General features: G+C 36.7%; 4 protein-coding genes across 8 annotated transcripts in view; 1 reads left to right on the top strand and 3 right to left on the bottom strand.

Moving 5' to 3' along the window:
* The window catches only part of LOC127071939 (uncharacterized), an 8779-nt gene extending 6404 nt beyond the window's left edge, over positions 1–2375 (top strand). For 3 of the 4 annotated variants that reach the window (XM_051011793.1, XM_051011792.1, XM_051011790.1), the window contains 3 exons: positions 55–280; positions 344–605; positions 683–2374. In XM_051011793.1, the coding sequence (XP_050867750.1) occupies positions 55–280; positions 344–605; positions 683–1256 (1062 nt within the window). In that variant the 3' untranslated portion in view covers positions 1257–2374. Of the gene's footprint in view, positions 1–54; positions 281–343; positions 606–682 lie in introns of all 4 variants that reach the window. The other variant, XM_051011791.1, reaches the window with a different exon arrangement.
* A 690-nt stretch (positions 2376–3065) lies between these two features.
* Positions 3066–8512, bottom strand: LOC127071955 (myosuppressin). The gene is made up of 3 exons (XM_051011834.1): positions 7961–8512; positions 3808–4009; positions 3066–3292 (listed from the first exon to the last, which is right to left on the bottom strand). The coding sequence occupies exons 2-3, from the start codon at positions 4001–4003 to the stop codon at positions 3198–3200; spliced, it is 291 nt and encodes a 96-aa protein (XP_050867791.1). The 5' UTR covers positions 4004–4009; positions 7961–8512; the 3' UTR covers positions 3066–3197.
* Positions 8513–10743: 2231 nt separating this feature from the next.
* LOC127071934 (acyl-CoA synthetase short-chain family member 3, mitochondrial) lies at positions 10744–17546 on the bottom strand. 2 transcript variants are annotated; one of them, XM_051011767.1, is made up of 13 exons: positions 17238–17546; positions 15100–15257; positions 13988–14153; positions 13591–13880; positions 13419–13515; positions 13128–13336; positions 12833–13061; positions 12642–12752; positions 12351–12550; positions 11984–12129; positions 11572–11794; positions 11254–11429; positions 10744–11100 (listed from the first exon to the last, which is right to left on the bottom strand). In XM_051011767.1, the coding sequence occupies exons 2-13, from the start codon at positions 15110–15112 to the stop codon at positions 11005–11007; spliced, it is 1956 nt and encodes a 651-aa protein (XP_050867724.1). In that variant the 5' UTR covers positions 15113–15257; positions 17238–17546; the 3' UTR covers positions 10744–11004. The 2 variants fall into 2 exon arrangements, with proteins under 2 accessions (XP_050867724.1, XP_050867725.1); XM_051011768.1 differs by lacking the exon at positions 17238–17546 and adding an exon at positions 15857–15876.
* Positions 17547–17680: 134 nt separating this feature from the next.
* On the bottom strand, positions 17681–18906 carry LOC127071952 (muscle-specific protein 20). The gene is made up of 4 exons (XM_051011831.1): positions 18751–18906; positions 18227–18438; positions 18035–18155; positions 17681–17968 (listed from the first exon to the last, which is right to left on the bottom strand). Exons 1-4 carry the CDS (start codon positions 18778–18780, stop codon positions 17777–17779), a joined length of 555 nt encoding a protein of 184 aa, XP_050867788.1. The 5' UTR covers positions 18781–18906; the 3' UTR covers positions 17681–17776.
* Positions 18907–20288: the final 1382 nt, after the last annotated feature.

The following is a 20288-nucleotide window of genomic DNA, read 5'->3' as shown; positions in this document are numbered from 1 at the left end:
GTGAATATCGCCAAGGTGCTCATCTATTTGTTGATCGTATCAATTTTGAAACAGGTTAGTCGGGAGAGTTTGGAATATCCAAAGTTAACTGGCAGTCAGGCTTCCATGGCGATGGATCTTCATATCCCTAATAAAGGACCGGTTACATTAAGAGTAAAAGATCGATCAGATACGGCGAAACGTCATCAGTTGCTTCGACAAACGAAAATCGAAGATGTCGAGGAAATCGTGGAAACGAAAAGGCCAACATCTGGATATATATATTCACCTAGATTATCAGGTTAGTAGTTAACGCAAGAATCCATCAATAAGTGAACTATACTGACAATGGATAAAATTACAGGTCTATATAGCAAGTATCCTGGGGAGTACGTAATCAGCAAAAGGAATTCCGTGGACGTTCGATATCTGGAAGATTTTGGGCCCATTTTAAGAGATTCGGCGAAAGTTTCGCCACGAGATTTTCGAAAACTTTCATCTCCGAATTTTCGTAAAATGTCTTTCGATAGAATCGGTGGTGAACATAGATTGGATAAGTCGATGGGTCATCGAAAGGCTAGTTTGGAGTTTAGAAGGAGTCCGGATTTTCGTCGAGGTGATTACAGGTGTGCGAATATATTTATTTATCGGTCGTATTGACAAGTGAGTACGTATTATTATGTAAATATATAACATATTGTAGAAAGCTATCGGTGGACAGATTCAGCATGGATTACACCAGATGCGTAATGGACGAGCTCGAGATTAAATCCAAGGCAAGTAGTGGCGAGAGCCTAAAGAGACAACGTTATCCGAAGCTTCATCATTCTCGATCGGACGACAACAGAAGACGTTCTTTCGATAAAGGTCAAAGGGAATCACAATCCAGCAGATACTCGTTGAACATGCAAGGTGCTACGGACAGTGCCGATTACGATCTAAGATATTTTATATCGACTTCCTTGAGTACTGAGGAAAGTCGTACAGAAAATCCGGAAGACAGTCATGGTTTTGACATTGACGAATCCTTGACTAATCCTTCGCCGTTGGAGGGTCAAGCGGAAACGGATACGCTCTTGGAAGAACCCGAATTAGAGAATCTCACGGAGAACGACACCGAGAGTTCGGCTGATCGTTTGAATTGCGAAGATACGAAGAAGGTACAGGATTATTCGATAAAGGGTGAAGATATGATGCTGCAGGATTGGAAGAACGTTTTGAAGGAATCTGAGATGAAAAGGGAAACGATGTTATGCATAGAAGACGACGAAGTTTGAAATTATTTCTTTGTTTGTTACTTTTTCGAACGTTTTCCTGAAGAAGAAAATAGGTTCGTGGTTTCATTCTGGATCGACGTGCCTAATCGAGTTTACTAATGGCGTTGCACTAATATAACATGGTACAAACGATCAATATATTTTAAGCAATTTGTTGTACATATCTGTGTAATTTGAAAAAGTGCGCTCTAAAGAAGCAATTATATTGTCGAATACGATTAAAGAGAGAGAGAGAGAGAGAGAGAGAGAGAGAGAGAGAGAGAGAGAGAGAGAGAGAGAGAGAGAGAGAGAGAGAGAGAGACGTTTAAAGGACTTAAACGGTTGATTTGTGAAGCGAGCCCAGAAGATTAGAACATTTCGAGGACCATTGATTTAGATAGTGGATACAACTCTGTGATTTGTAACGTGTAGCAATGCTGTAAGATGACAAAAGGCAATTATGAAAAAAGAACGAGCTTTTTAAATTACAGGAGATTTTACAAGATTTTAATATGACACTCGTTAGTACGGCCTTTGAATTGTTATTATATTATCAATGTTCTGAAATATAAAATATTTATTGTAGATGCATTGTGTATAAAAAACAGGAAGGAAAAGATGTAGTTTTAGATTTTCTTTAAATCGCTCGATCGTCGATCCTTTACTTCGTTTTAATCAAATCGAAGAATTATTTATCAATCGATGTTTTGATGTCACAGAGAGCGAATTAAAGCGAGAAAAGGACAATAAAATTCGCACGAATTTTGTCACGCAACACGCTAAAGCCTTTAGAATCTAATGAGGTTGATCATTTTTCTCTTATACCATTTGTTTATCTTAATCTCAATTATTTAGATATTATAAGAATAATAAAAAGAAGAGAATTCGTTCGATTATTTAAGTTAACGTACTTCACTATTGAAATAAAATGATGAAGCGTCGATACAATCACAATAATACTTGTATGTTATTATGTAAAAGATAAGACATCCTGTAACTCGAATTTAAAAAAAAGAAGGCTAATAGGAGACATTAAATGATATTATTTATAGCTCCTAATAGCTCTAATCGAATGATTATATTAATAAAGTTAAACACGATTTCATAAAAAATCATTGTTGGAATTATTGTCTTTCTTTGGAAATTCGGAATATTCTTCTTGTCAAATCGAGGAAGGTTTCATAATCCTACTACAAGTACCGTACCATACCTCACCTCCCTACGATTCAACTCACTTAAATTATATTCTTCTCACGGAGGGAGCTGAAAATTGAAACAAATTCGTGTCGTCTAATGAGAAGTTTTTCATTACTTCGACTTTGACGAATATATCTCAAGCGTATTTTTTTCACGATTTGGGGGAGCTTAGGATGCTGACAGAGAGAGAGAGAGAGAGAGGGAGAGAGGGAGAGAGGGAGAGAGGGAGAGAGGGAGAGAGGGAGAGAGGGAGAGAGGGAGAGAGGGAGAGAGAGTGAGAGAGAGAGAGGGAGAGAGGGAGAGAGGGAGAGAGGGAGAGAGGGGGAGAGAGAGAGAGAGAAAAAGACGTGGAGGTAAGTAGTTTTTATTACGACTAGGATTCTGAGATCCTGTAAGTTATATACGAACGATGAGAAAAGCACAGACTAAAATCGAAGTTAAAGATTAAAAGATAAATTAATGTACGTGCGAGAGGTGCGATTAGATATATTATTTGATAATGCTAAGGTCAAAGGTTAAATGACCTAATTAGAAGCGACGATAAGGATGCATAGATATGTATATAAATATATTGCATGAATTTAAGGGAAGTAGAAGTAGCAGTTAAATATAAGTTAAAAATAGATAAACAAATTCGATGCAACGCAGAGACCACAAGGTTTGATTTTATTTTTATTATTTTATAGCTCGACAACGATAGAGATTCACAGATGAGGACAGAAGATTTACATTGAATCGTTTTGGAAGTTGCTTCGTCGATGGAGGTTAGCGTCGTCTTCCGAAGCGCAAGAAGACGTGATCGACGTCTTGTCTCTTAACACCGCTTCCTGGTAACGGGTTGTTCTCTTGAAGAACTGAAACTTTATTGAAAACTTGCTGTACTTTTAACTTGGACCCGTGTTAATTGCGTTTCTTTTCTTTTTTTCTTTTTTATTTTCCTTCTTTCTTTTCTTTTCTTTTCTTTTCTTTTCTTTCCTTTCTTTCTTTTTCTTCCCAATGGACAGTAGAGAGCACGATCTACGACGGATCAATCGCCAACGGCGCTTCGCTACAGGCTATAATTGTTCAATCGTGATCGTACAGTATTAAACATGATTGCACGGTCGTCACGTTCGAGAGAGAAAAATCAAGTATCGGTCGTTGGATTCGCACAATTCCTTTGTTTCACCGATCATTGATTGCGTCTTTAGCAAATGAAAACAATTTCACAATTTTCATGTAATCTTCGATTTTCTTTGACTGTCGATAGGGGTTTGTACGAATCTATACGAGTACTTTATCGCATACTTTTTTTTATCTAGGTCATTTGGAATCTTCTTTTTATTAATCTTTTAAAATGAAACTTTTCGAAGTGGATTATATAAATATCAGTTACCCTTATCGTCGACATAACTTTCCATCGCAGATTGAATTTGATATATGGTGGAGAGAGCCGCACAGATTTTTTGTACTTTCGGTGGTACTTCGTCGAGGAAGCCGGGGCTACACTGGGCCGGTGGCATTGCGAAAATTTCTCCGAATAAAATCGAGAGGGCGACGAGGGAGACGACAATCTTAATCATCGAGTTCATGATTTCCTGTAAAAATAAAAGAAACGATAAAGGATCAGAGAGAAAAAATTGCAAGTAAAATGATCGAAGGGAAAGTCATTGCGTGGTTATATTCGACGAATTTTCAATGTATTCTAGACTATTTTTCGTTTTATTAACTAGTATCGTTATAATAAGATTCTAGGAAGGATTATAAATAATTGAATCATCGTCTAGAAACGCAGCCCTTGTTCCAAAAATTTGGTGCATCCCCGACCCGATGCCAAGAACCTTCCTGGCACGATATCAATTCTTATTGGTACGTCGTCGTCGTAACCACTCATTTTCAAAATTTCGTAGAGTTTCGTATTAAGATTGACATTGAAAATATATCTCAGAAGAATTTTGTGAAAAATTTCTTGCGTTGTTCTATGCACCGCTTAACATCAATTCATCACAAACGAATCATGAAGAAAACATTTGATTTTATACTTAAAACTAGACACCGAATGGAAGGAATATCGCTGTCCTTATTTTTATGATATTGAATTGCTTATCGATTAAGTTTCTTTTTATTGAATGCGCAGGCAAAAATGTCTCTTTCTCTCTTTTTTATCGCTTGTAAATTTTATTATTTTCGCGACACCATACGAGACAAGAATTGTAAAAAGTAAAAGAGAAAAGCGTTCGGAAAAGGCGATAAAAATAAAAGAAATTTTATTTTGTATACTGCTCTTTTGCATCTCGAATTTCCGCTTTTCTGATATGAAGGCAATGATCGGGGACTTTTATTAAATTCGTATCTTGTGTGTATTTTTTTATGAAAAATCGCTTAGAAATAGTTAGAAGAGAGGAATTTGAGACGACGTTCGGTCAGTATAGAATACGAGATACGATAGATGCCGTCGAAAAAGAGCATTCTATTACAAAGAATACTAGAAAGAATGCCATTCGAAAATGTCGAGTAAATAAAGCTCGTTGATCTGAATGCGATCTTACAGTAAAACTCGATAATCCTCTTGACACGAGGACTGGCGTGCGTGCTCGGATTCTCCGATACTTTTCCTTGGCGTTATCTTTACACGCGATATCGAGGAGACGTGGGAAGCAAGTACCCTGGCTATACTCTATAACCAACCCTATAGTTAAATTGCCGAGTTGAGCGTTCTTCTTCTTCGTTTTTCGATTACATTTTTGATCGGAGTGATAAGTCGAGTGAGAGGACAACGTGATGAGCCTAACGGATTCGAACATGGTTAGATATTCATTCGTGAAAGGATTATTTCATCGTTCTTTTTAGAAGTACAGTGTGTGTGTGGCTAGAATGTTAAAGAAAACGAAGACGATTTCTTCTATATCGCAGAAAGAATATTCTCTTCAACAAAATATCTTTTTGATTTAATGAATTTTTTTCTCAAATTCACTTTAAAGTGAAAATGTTTCTTTTTTTTTCTAGTAAAATTGTGTGGAATAAGATAACGTCACGTAAAAGATGAGAAATCGAAGCTGTATTTTATTCCAATTTTGATAGGATTCTCCGAGATAGATTCTCGAGGTAGATTCTCGAGGTAGATTCTCGAGATAGATTCTCGAGGCAGGTAGAAGGTTCAAGCAAAGTAGCTGCTCCTTAGGTCGGTAGATAGCTTTGAGATACGTAGAAGTAACAGGTGGTCTGGATTCATTACGTCTCGAGTCGGAAGTCGCGACGGTTATGTTACAAACATGAATATTCCAAGAACTTGGTCAATTTCAGTTATCTACGTAGAGATGTGTACGTACACGTCTACGTATACGTTTGTATTAAATTTGACGTCGAGACAGAAAGGATAGAGAAAGATATGAGACTCGATAGCGAATATATACGAGGATAGATTCCCGAGGACAATTTTCCCTTCTTTTATCTAAGTCTTGCAAGAAAATCGTCTTGGAAATCTTTTCTCGAGTTATTGCACACTCTATTGCCGAGTCCCCCTTTAATCGTCCACCGCAATTAGACTTTTACTCGCTCACATTCCCCAGAGACACCTGACACCAAAGCTACGACTCTGGCAAGGAAGACTTTTTATTGGCTCGACTAAGAAAGTTATCTCACGATTCTTTTTTTTTTTTTTTACGAAACTTTCATGATAAAAAGAAATAGAAAGAAAAACAAAATGTCGTCGATCGGGGTTGCACACGGTAAATTTATTTCATTCTAATGGAATTTTATATTTTCTAAGAGTCGGGGGATTTTTTCGAACAGATGCGATACACTATTTCAAGATGTCATAAATTTTTTATATAAATTCGTTTCCTATCGATACCTATCATCCTTTCTCTCTTCCTCCCTATCTCTCTCTCTCCCTTTCTCAAAAATGTTACGGCTAAAAATGACGAAACGTTACGTGTTTGTGGATGTGGATGTGTACGACGCAGAATGAAATATCTTGTGATCGTCAAACTTTGAGGGCAAACAATATATTATCGTCTTTGAAACTCGCCTCTCTTTCTCTTCCTCTCTATCGATATTATTAATTCGTTAATCTTTGAACGACTTTGTAACTTTTGCAACTTTGTTAATTCGAAAGTTTTCTAAGCTCATGACTGCACAAAGAATATATGAGGAAGAGTTTGAGTCGATCGAAAGACACGTCTTCGTCGTCTTATCAGAGTATATACGTATATTGGATTTACGTTCGGATTATACGTTCATCGCTTTCTAAGTAGCCTTTATTAACGTAAACCGGCCGCTCGGAATCGTTCGGTTAGTCATTTTCAAATGACAGAACGATTTTCGCGTTTCCTCGATACGCGAACTTCCTCATTTCAAATTTGTAATTTCCAAGTAGTTTCAACGACGGATATTAGAAATAAATGTCAAATCTCCGGCTTTGACGTTGAACCGAACTTTACGCAATCTGTGAATTCCCAAAGCGAATTTCGTTTCTTCTTTGTTCTATCGGTTATCCTCGGAACGATAATTTCTTTTTTCCGTTTTATTATCTTTGATAGGTTTAGAAAAGATAGAAAATAAACGAAAGTAGTTCGATTTTGTATCGATTCATAATGAACACACTATCAAATCAAATTATGTGTAAATATTAATTACTACTACGATATTTCCTTGAAAATATATCTTTACTGTTATCGTACAAGAAATATGACATATATACGAACTTTCTACGATACCAAGTACATTATTAGGATAATTTGAGGTTTTTGGCAAAAGCGTTAATGCAGTCAATAATTGTAAATTCTTTTGTAAAATGCGATAAAAATGATATTTTATTTTCAGTTGTAAGAATAGTTTACCACGGCTAGTCGGTAAAGTTTAAATCTCTCAAACGATACACGGAATACCTGTTGCATCGAGCCCCTCAAGGCACATTGCTCATATTGCACGAGAATCGATCGACTTAATGATACCACTTTTTTCTTTTTCTTTTCCTTTTTCATTTTCATTTTTAATTTTATTTGTTTCGATCAATAACGGATTTCTAAAGAAGAAACGACTTCCGGTCTCGTTTCTTTTACGAATGATATATTTTTATCGCAGCAATTGTATAATCATTCGAGATATTATTAGATGCCAATATACGCATATATAGATATGACAGTAAATCGTCATAAAACAGAATTTATTAACTGCAGACAATTGAAATTGATTTGAGGTTCTCATTCTTTATTGAAGATTCTTTTAAAATCGTGCTTTCATCTCGTAAAGCAATATTAAAAATTTTGCGTATCCGATATTACGTACTAATATTTTTACAACATTGACACACTTAAGAAGGAAAAGAATTTTATTCGCGATCGAGACGGAGAAATTCAATTCAGGATCGCGAATAAAGCTACGCATATGACATACGCACACATATATGCACACATAAATATATACATACCTGCATATGTATTCAATGATGCACAAGAAGGAAAAAAATGGAGAGGAAGAGAGAGAGAGAGAAAGATAGAGAGATGAGTTGCTGCTTTGAATATGAATAACTTCAACGTGCCACTCACCCCTTGTATCGGTGCAAAGATGCAACAGGCTGTCGAGGATTCGTACACGTCGATGCGAAAGCACGGGTTTACTTTATACGAAAGAAAGACAGAGAGAGAGAGAGAGAGAGAGAGAGAGAGAGAGAGAGAGGCAGAAAGAGGAAAAAGACAAACAGGTTGAGAAAACTAGAAAGAGAGACACGCGATAAAATAAAAGCTCTTTACCGGCGTTTGCAAAATTTGAAAGTCGTTATATTCGCGAGATGATTTGTCTCTCGTGTTCTTGTATCGAGCAACTCGTGGAGTCGATGATTGCAGTGATAGTGGCGAGCACCCCGAAGCAACAGCCCTTAAATACGCGCGACCCAGACTGGCATGCGCGTTGTTCCATGAGACGACAGAGGAATAGTTCGCACACGCATGGAACGAACGTGTCTTTCACCTCTTCCTCGTCTTCTTTTTCTTCATCTTCTTCTTCCTCTTCTACTACCTCTTCCTCTTCTCCTTCTTATGCTAATGTACGATTTCATTCGATGTTCCTTTATAAAAATTTCATGCTAATTCGTCGTCTGCGGTGATAATGGAAAAAAAATTGCATAACGTGGCGCTAACACCAAAGACACGTAAAAAACTGAATAAGGTGAGAAATTAAACCATCTTTGCGGATATAGAATTTTTCACCAAAGAAATCGTTTTCATCTCTTTTTTTTTATTATCTTTATATAACGAAGTTTGATAATAAAGATTAAAGGTACGTTTGATAAGGTAAGAGAAGGACATTTCGTCATACTTCTTTTCGTCGTTTATTTTTACGATCGTTAAGACGAGTCAATTTAGAAGACAGTTTATCCTATCGCGAATCCCATGGCGCTGTCAATTAATGAAGGAATAATCGATGAACCATGAAATGTATGACGGAACGAGGCCTTGCTCTTTCGAACGTCGTATTTATCTAATTGTTAGGGTAATTACAGAATATTTCTTTGTCTTTCATTGCGATTGATATGAAAATCGAATTAGGCAAGGTTTAGTCGATTACCACTTTTTCTATAGCTACAGTTTTTCACGCGAAAATCTTTTACAAACGAATAGCATCTATCTATCGAAGAGCTTACACAAAGTTTGGATTTGCCAACGTAATAAATCGATCTTTCTTCGTCGTTAATATATGAGCGATCATTCGAGTTCGAGTATAAATCATCTGCCGGAAAAATTAATATCTTCTCGTAATATCCCTCTTTAAAATACGAACGTCATTGATATGCATCACTATGGCACGGCTGATCATTCCCATGTATTATCTACTTGCTTATCTTACGGATTCTAGGTATTAGTCCTATCGTCCGATTTTATAGCGTACTTTCACTTAGAAATTTCATCAAACGAATTTCACCGAACTTTAATCGGAAAATGTCATATGACTTTGCCGACATGGCGTTCCATGTATCTTCGTCTGAGTTTAATCGATATGATTTTTCGAATAAACATTATCAGCTGACATACATAGGCAGACGTACATATAATAGCACGTAAACTCGTACTTTTAATAGAAAAAATCGTTTAAAGCGACATTTTCAAAACAATCGATGTAAAGTACGATAGGAACATTTTTCTCTAAAACTCGAAACACGAGGACGTAAGTATTCCGTGCAGCCGACACTCGAGAATTAATTAACGCTAGCCGGTACATCCATCTATTCATCCATCCATCCAACCATCCATTCATCCGTCCATCCATCGTCGCACGGGGATGATACAAGCTCGAGGTAATTAAATCGCGGATTTGCATTCGTTAAATGCGTTAAAGAAAAGGACGAAAGACATTGTGTAAGCACGTATACAGCGTTCTCTTATCTCCCTTTTCTCTTTTAAATTTGGAAGGAAAAGAAGAAAAAGCTGACGAAAAATTCTTAACTCATAATGCGAATATGTAGAAATGTTTACCGTTAAAAAAAGAAGATAATATTCTCAAATTTTATATCGTTATCTAAAAGGAAATCGAATTTCTTAGCGTATCTCGATTCGGAAAAATCTATCATCGATATCAAGCGATTAATAGGAGAAATTCGATTCCGACAGTTCGACTAGATTCTGTCGAACGACTTATTTCGTAAGCAACAACAACGAGGATGATGAAAAGAGAACTATCGAGCAACCATCTGGGAGAATTTTCTTACTAATAGAATAATAGATACGCGTTTCGTATCGTGTTTTGCTGCTGGCAATGCGAAAGAATCTCGAAAAGACACGAAGATGCGTCGCACACCTGTCACGTTACGTCGAGCTAAGCGTTGGCAGCGGATTTCACGCTGCGATTCCGATGAAAATGAATTTACATGCCACGGATACACACACACGCAAATAAATACATGTGTATTCGACGAGATTCAAGCAGTTCGTGGGAAAGGAAGTTGGGAGCCTCTGGACCGTGTTATCCTTGAAACGTGAATTAGAGTGAATACTGAACAAGATTAAGGAACGCCCCCGAAGCTTCGTACGTTTCCTTATTAGCAGGACATAGCATTTTGAAATAATGTACGTACATCTATATATATAGAATGCGTGTTGCTCGATTAAACATAATGTAAAATTAATTAGTTAAAATTGAATCAACCTTTATTTCAACCTAAAATATTGAATTCCTTTGTTTTCCTTTTTAAGAAGGTAGAGAGTATATCTAAAGAATATGTTTTAAAACCGCAAAGTTTCTGTTAATTTACATATATCCGATTATAGTTTTCAGGGAAAAGGTTATTGTTTGTCGAACGATAATAGAGAATAGAAAAATTTCTTGAAATTTAAAATTCGATTAAATAAATAATATTCCTCTTATCAACAGACATCGATTCATACAAATTATTTCTTTCTTCCTTTCCATGGAATGTACACGTAACAGCTTTCGATCCAAGGTTAAATTAGAAGAATCGAGGCTATAAGAAAATATCATAAGTAACAACAAGAGCACTCGATCTACGTATGTAAATCTGAGAATTGATAAATAATTGAGAAAAAGGTACAACGGAAGGATAAGCAAAGGTCTAGAAACAGTATCGAGGATCGTAGTATCATTCCGGATCCGGCGCTTGTTCGGCGTAGCCCAATTTTTGAAGGACCGCTTTTATTTCACGAAACACTAAAGGATCTTCGACCGTACTAGGTATCTGCAAAAAGATTCATCGGGTATAGAATCTCCTCCTCTCTCTCTTTCTCTTTCTTATCTATTATTTTCCTCCATCTTTTCTGACGTCTTATTTCAACGATAATCGAATATTAACAGCAAAAATATCACAGAAGATATGATATTGCTTTAGTACCTTAACTTGTTCAGAATTTGCCAATTTGGCAATGGCTTTACGCATAATTTTCCCAGAACGTGTTTTAGGCAAAGCATTGACGGAACCAACGATCCTAAACGATGCGATAGGACCAATTAGTTGTCTAACGTTCGCGATCAGTTCCTGGTTGATGTCTTCGTTCTTATTGGTCGTTCCTAAAAGACGTAGAAAGCATAGAGCATTCGCGTTACTATTAATACGCTTTGATAGAATGTTTTTCTTTCACGCTACGTCACCTCGAGAGAAAGTATAGACATAGAGATAGAGAGATATATAAAATGTGGAATACATCTTAACCTTGATGCTTGACGTAAAGGCAAAGTGGGATCTCGCCTTTAGTACGATCGAGAACGCCAACGACTGCGGCGTCAGCGACGTCAGGATGCGCTAAAACAATATCTTCCAGAGCAAACGTCGATAAACGATGTCCGGCAACGTTGATGATGTCATCGTCGCGAGCAGTTACATAAACATAGCCGCATTCATCCATATAACCAGCATCCATCGTATCGTAATATCCCTAGAAACGATAATAATTAGAGAGAGAGGGAGAGAGAGAGAGAGAGAGAGAGAGAGGAAGATTACGATCATGCCTACGTGGCAATGACTCTAAAAGCGGCACAAATTGCAGAGGCATGTAGAATAGTTGTAAAAGAAACGTTTGGAAAAGGTCGATCGCAACTATCGAGAATAGATGGAATATCTTTACCGGATAAGTCGAGAAATAAATCTCGTTGAATCTCTCGTCGGCGAGATAGAGGGTAGAGATGCAACCAGGTGGCAGAGGTAGCTTTATAACGATTCTACCGAGCTCGCGTACCGCCGCATTGTTCCCATCTTTGTCGAGTATCTCGACTGTAAAAGAAAATGGTGAGAGTATGGCAACGTCCAAGACGCATCATTCTCGGAGATCGAGAACGTTTACGGCTCTTTCGGGAAATGTTCGAGCTGCAACCGACAACGAAAGTACAGTATTGTATACTCTCCTCCCATTCAAGGAGATATTTTCACGAAATATAACTCTCGAAAGTGTCCAAACGAATCTGTTTTACTTTTGCGAATGAACGAAAACTCACTGCGGTAGCCAGGAACCGGTAAACCTGTGCTGAACTTTGGCAAAGAGCAATCCATTCCGTATCCAAGACACAACGCGGTTATTGGATGTCCTGTTTCCGATTGCCACCAATGATTTATTACAGGCACATTGAATATACTTTCCACCCACGATTTTGTTTCGTAATCGCAATATTCCCCGGCCACGAATATCGTCTGCAACCTAAACGTTTACCATCGATAGATTTATAGATATACATCTCTTTTATTTTTTGCTCATATCAGATCGTTTAAACTTGAAGGATCGAACTTACGATTTTACAGAGTATTTTCTACCTAGGAGACAATCAGGATCAGCACGTTTCAAAACTCGCAGTGCCGTTGGTACGCAGAATAGAGCATTTACTTTATGCTGATCTATTATTCTGTAATAAAGAAACGTCTTAAGAGAAAGGATTAAAATTTGGATGAATTTTATAAAGCGTAAACTTATTAGCGTATCGACCTAAAGTATTGACTAGCGTCGGGTGTTCTATCGGGTTTTCCTTCATACATCACACTCGTTGCACCGTAGACTAAAGGACCGTAACAAATGTAAGAATGTCCGACAACCCAGCCCATGTCCGAGGCACTCCACCAAACCGAATTTTTGTTCATCCCGTAAATGGTCTTCATTGACCAGCTAAGAGTTGCCAAGTGACCACCGACTGGTCTTAGAATTCCCTTTGGACGACCTGTTGAAACGATCGATTCAAATTGAGATAAGTTTTTATTCGTTCTATCATTAAATGTACGACTACCTGTCGTTCCTGATGTGTATAATATGTACAAAGGATCGTTAGCCTCGACCGGAACGCAAGGATGGGCTTTGGCTTTACTCAAAATTTCCTCCCAATCGTACTGACCAGGAAGGAGCGAACTGGCCCAGATATTGTTCCTTTGAAAGATAATGCATTTTGGTGTCTTCACGGATATTAATTTCAAGGCATCGTTCAGCGCCGTGGTATATCTGAAACGGTCATTCAAAGGCATACTTAAATGTCTATCCAAAGTCGTTTAAACTCTTTTAAGTAGAAAGAATTTGACATTACGTAATAATTTTGTTAGGCTCCAGGCCGCAGCTGGCAATGACGATCACCTTTGGTTCCGCGTGATCTATCCTATTGGCCAGCTCATTTGCAGCGAATCCTAAAATTCATTGGAAATGGGAGAGAAAGCCGATCGTATTAAGGAATATTGAATAATTCTAATCGTTAAAATTACCTCCGAAAACAACCGAGTGAATAGCTCCGAGCCTGGCAATGGCTAAAATGGTGATTACAGTCTCGGGTATAAGTGGCATGTAGATGACAACTTTATCGCCTTTACCAACTCCAATATCAGCTAAAGCGCCGGCCAGCAACGAGGTCTTTTCCAACAGCTCATTGTAGGTCACTTTTCTGATAATCGAAGTTTGTGGACTGTCATAAATGATGGCTGTTTTTTCACCGTTACCAGCCTCAACGTGACGATCGACAGCATTGTAGCAGGCATTCAACTCTCCTCCGACGAACCTATGAGTATATTCGATTTTTTTTCTTCTGTTTCTTTTGTATTTTTTGTTTCTTTTTCGTTTACTTAGGAAAGCAAGACGACTAGCCAGGAGAATAGCGTTACTCACCATTTGGTAAAGGGCTCGTTTGAATTGTCGAGGACCTTGGTCCATGGCTTAAACCAATTAATCAATTTTCCTACCTCTGCCCAAAATTCTTCGGGATTCTCCAAAGATCTCTTATAGGCATCGCAGTAAAGAGCGGAATGCTTTTTATGCGAATCGAAGGTATTATCTAAAAATAGTAATAATAAGGAATCAGATCAAAAAATAGAATTTCGACAAATTGCCGTGTTGGTTCGAAGAGTGACAAAAAAAAAAACAATTCCCTTCTGCATCAAGTTATATTTTCCTAAAACTGTCTTCGCTCGTTCGAAATATGTTTGATTAGGATTTTTCGAGTCATATATGTCACTTTAAAGCGCGTCTTAGACTTCTGTAATTTGCGTTATGTGACAACGGCTCATAAATATTTAAGGGTGTCACGTAGAAGGCGCCAACTTACCGACATTTTTTACCTCTCCTCTTGAATAATACATGCCAAACCCGCTGTTACAGAGTTCATAGTAATTTCCTACGCTACCCGCACCCCCTTTTTATGTCTCGCCTACGTGTTTCTTTCCGTGTATCATGAATTACGGTAGCTGTCTACGTTTGCCTTTAATATTGCTGAGAACTACGTTGCGTCTGTGTGCAACTCGTAGAATTTGGACAAAATATAGTATTATATTATACCATCTATCTAACTGTAGATTTTCTTTTTCTTTTTCTTTCTTTTCTTTTTTTCTTTTTTCCCCGTACAAACGTGCGAATTCATTGATACTCTTTGTTGTGTATCACCCTGTTCATTTAACACGTTAAATTTTACAAAGAATAGTATTTCATTTAAAATTGTGCAATGATATTCGATCGACGAATTTCAACGAGAAAATGTTTCTAGAAGAAAAACCTAACTAGAAGTGAATTAAATAATACGAATCAAAATGAATAATGTAGATAAAATATGTTATAAATGTTATAAACTTATGTTATAAAATATATCATGACGACGTCACTACGATATATATCATAATTATTTTTATTTTCTCCATTATTTCTTAACCATTAATTAACCAATTAATTAATCATTATTCTTAACAATTGGTAGAGAATTGAAAGAGCAAAAGCGTTTTTTCACTTACCATTCTTATCCATCTTTCTCGTGATCTCTGGACGCTCGACTCGTAAATGATATTATCCAAGTCCTCGGCTGTCTTGGAATCCAAAAAGTTGGATTTCAATTGGTGGAGACGTGGATCAGACACGGCAAGCCTGTGTTATTGAGTTATGTGTTTCCAAACTATGATAAAAAAGAAAATTTCCAAAAAATAATTGCCATGCAATCGTTTCAAACAAGCAAAAGCGAGCATTTTAGCATATTTTATCGTTGATATACATTGTTATACAATTTACATCTCGTCATTACAATTATTGTATCTCATAAATACAAACGAAGTTGCGAATCAATGGAAAATTTTAAAGGGCGACCAAGATCATCGATAGGAGATATGACGAGCGGGTGATGATAGGTGAGTATACTCATCGTTAGTAATGAAAGAGTTAAGAGTAACAAGATTTGTAATCGAAGAAACGAAACGTTTACTATTAAAGCGTGTACCAATTATGCAAGATTAAATTATTTTAAGGATCTTTTTCGGTTAAGCAAAGAAAACGATATCTCCTATGATATTCGAGATTTTATCCTATTAAATGTAGGCCAAATGTTAATTAATATTTATTTAACATCTTATCTATGTAACATTATAGAATCATTTTTTTCATTTACATATATATCCTATACAAACGTGACTAAGCATAATTGTAGCTATGATGTTGTACATAGATAAACTCATTTGAAAGTTCTGTTATCGGTAAATTGCGCCATTTTAAAAGTCCTACCTTTTCTTCGTAAACGATTATCTTTACTGATTAGCACGTATATTCCTTAAATCGATTTAATCGGACCTACATTCCCTATTAGATATTGTCTCTTTCTCCGTGAATTTCTTTCTTGTTTTTTCTTTTTTTTCACTTTTTCACTTTTTTCCCTCTTGCGATCATCCCACCGCTATTTTTGCGCGTGACTTCGCCATCGTCCAAGAATTTTCTTCAGAAATATCACTCGCGTCTTTTTACGTTTAGAAGTTGTTACGTTTACTGCGTGATTGAGAATTTTTCTAAGAATGGAGAAAATCGATTTCGAGGAAATACGAAATACGAAATGCTCTTTTACGAGCGCGATAATATAAAGTTTACGAGCGTGTACGGAATCAACTGTTTTACTTTCTTTGACACGGTTGGAATTATGATTCAAAATAATATTAGAAATTTTTTTTATCATTGGATTCGTGTTTCTTGATTTTTGTTTTTCTTCCTTTTTCAATTGATAAAATCGATAGAATTTTATATTTCTCTTGTAGGTTTATTCTTCTTTTTGGTTGGAAAGTCAGTGGAGGAAAATTTTCATTGAAAAATATCTTGGGTGTATATCTATGGAATTTCGTTACGGAAATACGATGTGCAAAGACACGCACGAATTCGAGTACGTTTTTATTGTTCTCGCGAAGTACATCGTCAATCTATTTACTTATTACTTTCCTTTCGATCCCTCCTACGTGTTTTCTCGATCGATCGAGTGAGTCCAAATAATACGTTCAAAACGATCCAATGTGATAGAAATAATAAGAAATAATCTGTATAAATCAATTAAAGAAAAGAACTTTAACACATATATCTTATGTAACTCTATCAAAGGCGTTCGAGTGACTAGCAAATTTCTTTCCTAGTTTTGACTTATCTTTTTTATTTAAATGTTGGACTTTGAACATTCGAGAAAAATTGTAAAATCGAAAAGTCGATGACTAATCCATTTCGTTCGTGAGAAAAAGCAGATTTCGTTGAAGTCGAATTTTGAAAGAAAAAAGTAATATATATATATATATATATATATATATATATATATATATAAGAAAAACATCCAATTGTGTAAATAATAATGACAGATAAATCGGTTAAAAAAGATGTCATAATTACATATTTATATACATATAAAATACAAATTAGCTCGCTTATCGAATGATTAACCAACAGGAATAAGGTGTGTCGTTGCATTTATTTTTATAATTACGATTGATTTCAATCGTAATTAAATGTTGAACGGAACTCCAAAATAGGATGAATTTTTTTGTAAAATCTTGATCTTATTTTTAATATAATATATCTATGTCGTATGTCGATACCCTTGTTGTCTATTCTCTCGTTCGAAAATACTATTTTATACCTTCGTAATACAGAAGAAATGCATGTCGATCGGTCGGTGCTTTGAAACTTTTAAACGAACTAATTTTTAAACGAATCTCTTTCTTTCTCTCTCCCGTTTGTGCACTCGTCGGCGAAAGGTACGTTATACCGTCTATCAAAATGGAAACTGATCATTATTTTAAAGACTACAACGAAGTGAGTATGTAAAACTAGCGATCACATGATTACCATACTTTTTGATCCCTGGGTCATTGATTTAATTATTTTTTTTTTCAATCGACTATTTCACGTAGCCATAACAAATATTGAAACAACATTCAGTAGATTGAAAGTATCGAAATAAATATACGAAACGATCCATTTATGTCATAGTTACTTTATTCTAATTCTTCGATTTTCCGTTATCGTTCGTTAAGTGAGAGGAACGAAAGAAGGGGAATGGGCGCGAAAAAAGAAAAACAATTGTGTAAATAATAACGATAAATTAATCGGTTAAAAAAGATGCCGTAATTACATATTTACATACATATAAAATACAAATTAGCTCGTTCATCGAATTTACTTTCCCAAGAGGATTTTGCGAGTGGCACCAATACTTTGTCCAGATTGGGTGGCACCTTTGTTGGAGCCGGCTTGTAGACCGATTACAGATTCACCGGCACGCAATTGTTCCTCCGTGAATTCACGCTTGCACTCATCTGCTGGTTTCGGACCTAGATAAGGCCCCTTCCATTCTGGGTGTTTGTATGTCTAATCGAGAAGAGATTAATTATGAATTATTTTGAGAATATGTTGAATATATACGATATAACATACCGTACGACCAAGGGCGAAAAGAGTCGTGATAACCTGGGCTATGTCCTTCTTCTCCCAGAGATCGACCGTTTGGAAGACATCAACGTCCGCTACGCCGTAATCCTTGAGTGCTTTCTGGAATCTGCCGAGAGATAAGCTCGATCAGAGTCGAAGTCAATGGAAAGAAAAAAATAAGGATAGTTGCCAGCTTACACGTTGATATTCTCCATCATCTTGAACTGTCCACCGGCAGTGTTGATCTTTGGAATTGATCCCGGTGAAATTTTGTTCATTAGGTGACAGAGGACCTGACCATCCTTGAGAACGTCCTCAAAGAGTTCGCCAGGTGGGAACTTTTTTCCAAGAACGGATTCGATCCATTCCTGAGCCTCGCGTTCTTGCTCGGGATCACGTTTGGCTGCGATCTGCGAATGAGTGGAACGAATCTTTACCTAAAGCTTGTCTTCCGGGCACTTTCGATGATTTCTTTTTCTTCTGATTCGATCGACCGCCAGAAGTGTGAGATAGAGAGGGGAGGGGAGGGGAGAGCATGCACACCGATCTAAACATTCTCTTTCTATTTCGTTTTCGAAGTTGACTCGGGGCACGTCCCTTAATATTATATCGAAGGATTATCGCGATCTTCACTATTGAATCCCGACTGACTAGTAATTTCAAGGGGAGTCGAACGCTTATTTTCTTTTTCCCTCTTTTTCTCGTTGAATCAGAAGAATTACCTTGGCGCGGACTTGACGTTCTAGGGCCATCCTTTCGTGATATTTCTTTTCAGAGGACTGAACTGTCGAGGGAAATCGACGGTCCGTCTTATACCCGCGGTACTGAACACGCAATAGATGATGCAGCCCACGCCTCGAAGGAATCTGTCCAACCGGAGTGGTGCTCTTTTAATATGAGCCCCCGCGAAAGGGAGAGAGAGAGAGAGAGAGAGCTTCAGTTTCCGATGCTGATGCTACTACTGCTTTCCACGATTTTCAACATTCTAATATTAGACGCTTATTCATTTGCGTAAAGAGTCGATCCAAAGACTTTTCGAAAATCTCTCGAGGCCAAAAGCGTGAGCGCGCGTAGAATCTCTAACTTATTAATAGTAACGCCTGCGCTCGCGCGCACACCGCTGGACGATGCTCGTCGTGTCAGCGAATTATAATACTAGCACAAATGGTCTTGCGCAAGCTAATATCTCCAGTTTAACGTACGTATGCGTTTCCTCTTGATCGATGGGACTTGCTATTTTGTTCAATAAAAGAGAAAAACCTTTGTTTGGTCCCTTGCATCACGGAACATTTTTAAACTTGATAACAGAACAACTTGGTTCTTAACAATTTCAAGTGGGAATGAATGATGAATGGTATTATTCTTCTTGGAAATTTCTAATGTTCATTGTTGTTCATGTAATGGAATTTCTTACAGTTTAAGATTTTAATTGCATAAAGAACATTCCGAGCATATATTTGTACTTTATCAAACGAACTATTACAGAACTATTGAATCATCTAGATGAATAATTCGAATAAATACTTCGAATGAATCAATTATTTATTCTGTTCGTAAATTGGAATATATAAATGATTTTGGTTAATGTTTGACTTCACCTCCGAACTAATATGAATAAACTACTAAAAAGATATGTACGTGAGTCATTAATGTACCTTATTACACGTGTACATGTATTTTAATCGATCACGCGTTACATACTTCGTTACTTGTTATTTTCCAGGCCCGATAAAATAAGTGAACGCATTATGCAAATATTTTATTTATAGCATATCGCCATCTATAAATCGATGGAAGCTTAATCAGAAGGTTGAAGGATATGTCGTACCTTTGGGATAAAAGAACGTTGGAGATTTCTCTTTGGATAATTTTCTGATATATGGGTCAGAAGTTATTTTCGACCAAACCTCCATTGCCATCGTCATATACCCTCCTCTATGAGGATAAACTCGTTTTCGTCTCTTTAAAAAGTCTCCCTTGGCAAAAAATTTCTTTCAAGGTCTTCTGGTCACTCGATGATGACCACTCTCATCATTTCTATTAAATTTGATAAAAACACTAAGAAATAAAATCTAGATAATATAAGAAATGTATTTTCTAATCGTAATGTTATTCCGAGAAAGGTTATATTACGAAAGGATGATTCCCAGCAATCTATCGCGGAGGAAATAAATACGGATGATATTTTATAGTTTTGATTTTTTCTTTTTCTTTTTTACATAGAAACACTATTCATATTCATTTCTCAAAAGACTCGTCG

This window comes from Vespula vulgaris, chromosome 24, assembly GCF_905475345.1.
Source record: "Vespula vulgaris chromosome 24, iyVesVulg1.1, whole genome shotgun sequence".
In the NCBI taxonomy this organism is placed as follows: domain Eukaryota; kingdom Metazoa; phylum Arthropoda; class Insecta; order Hymenoptera; family Vespidae; genus Vespula; species Vespula vulgaris.
The sequence above is the reverse complement of the archived record's forward strand: the minus strand, read 5'-3'. Positions and strand labels throughout refer to the sequence as shown.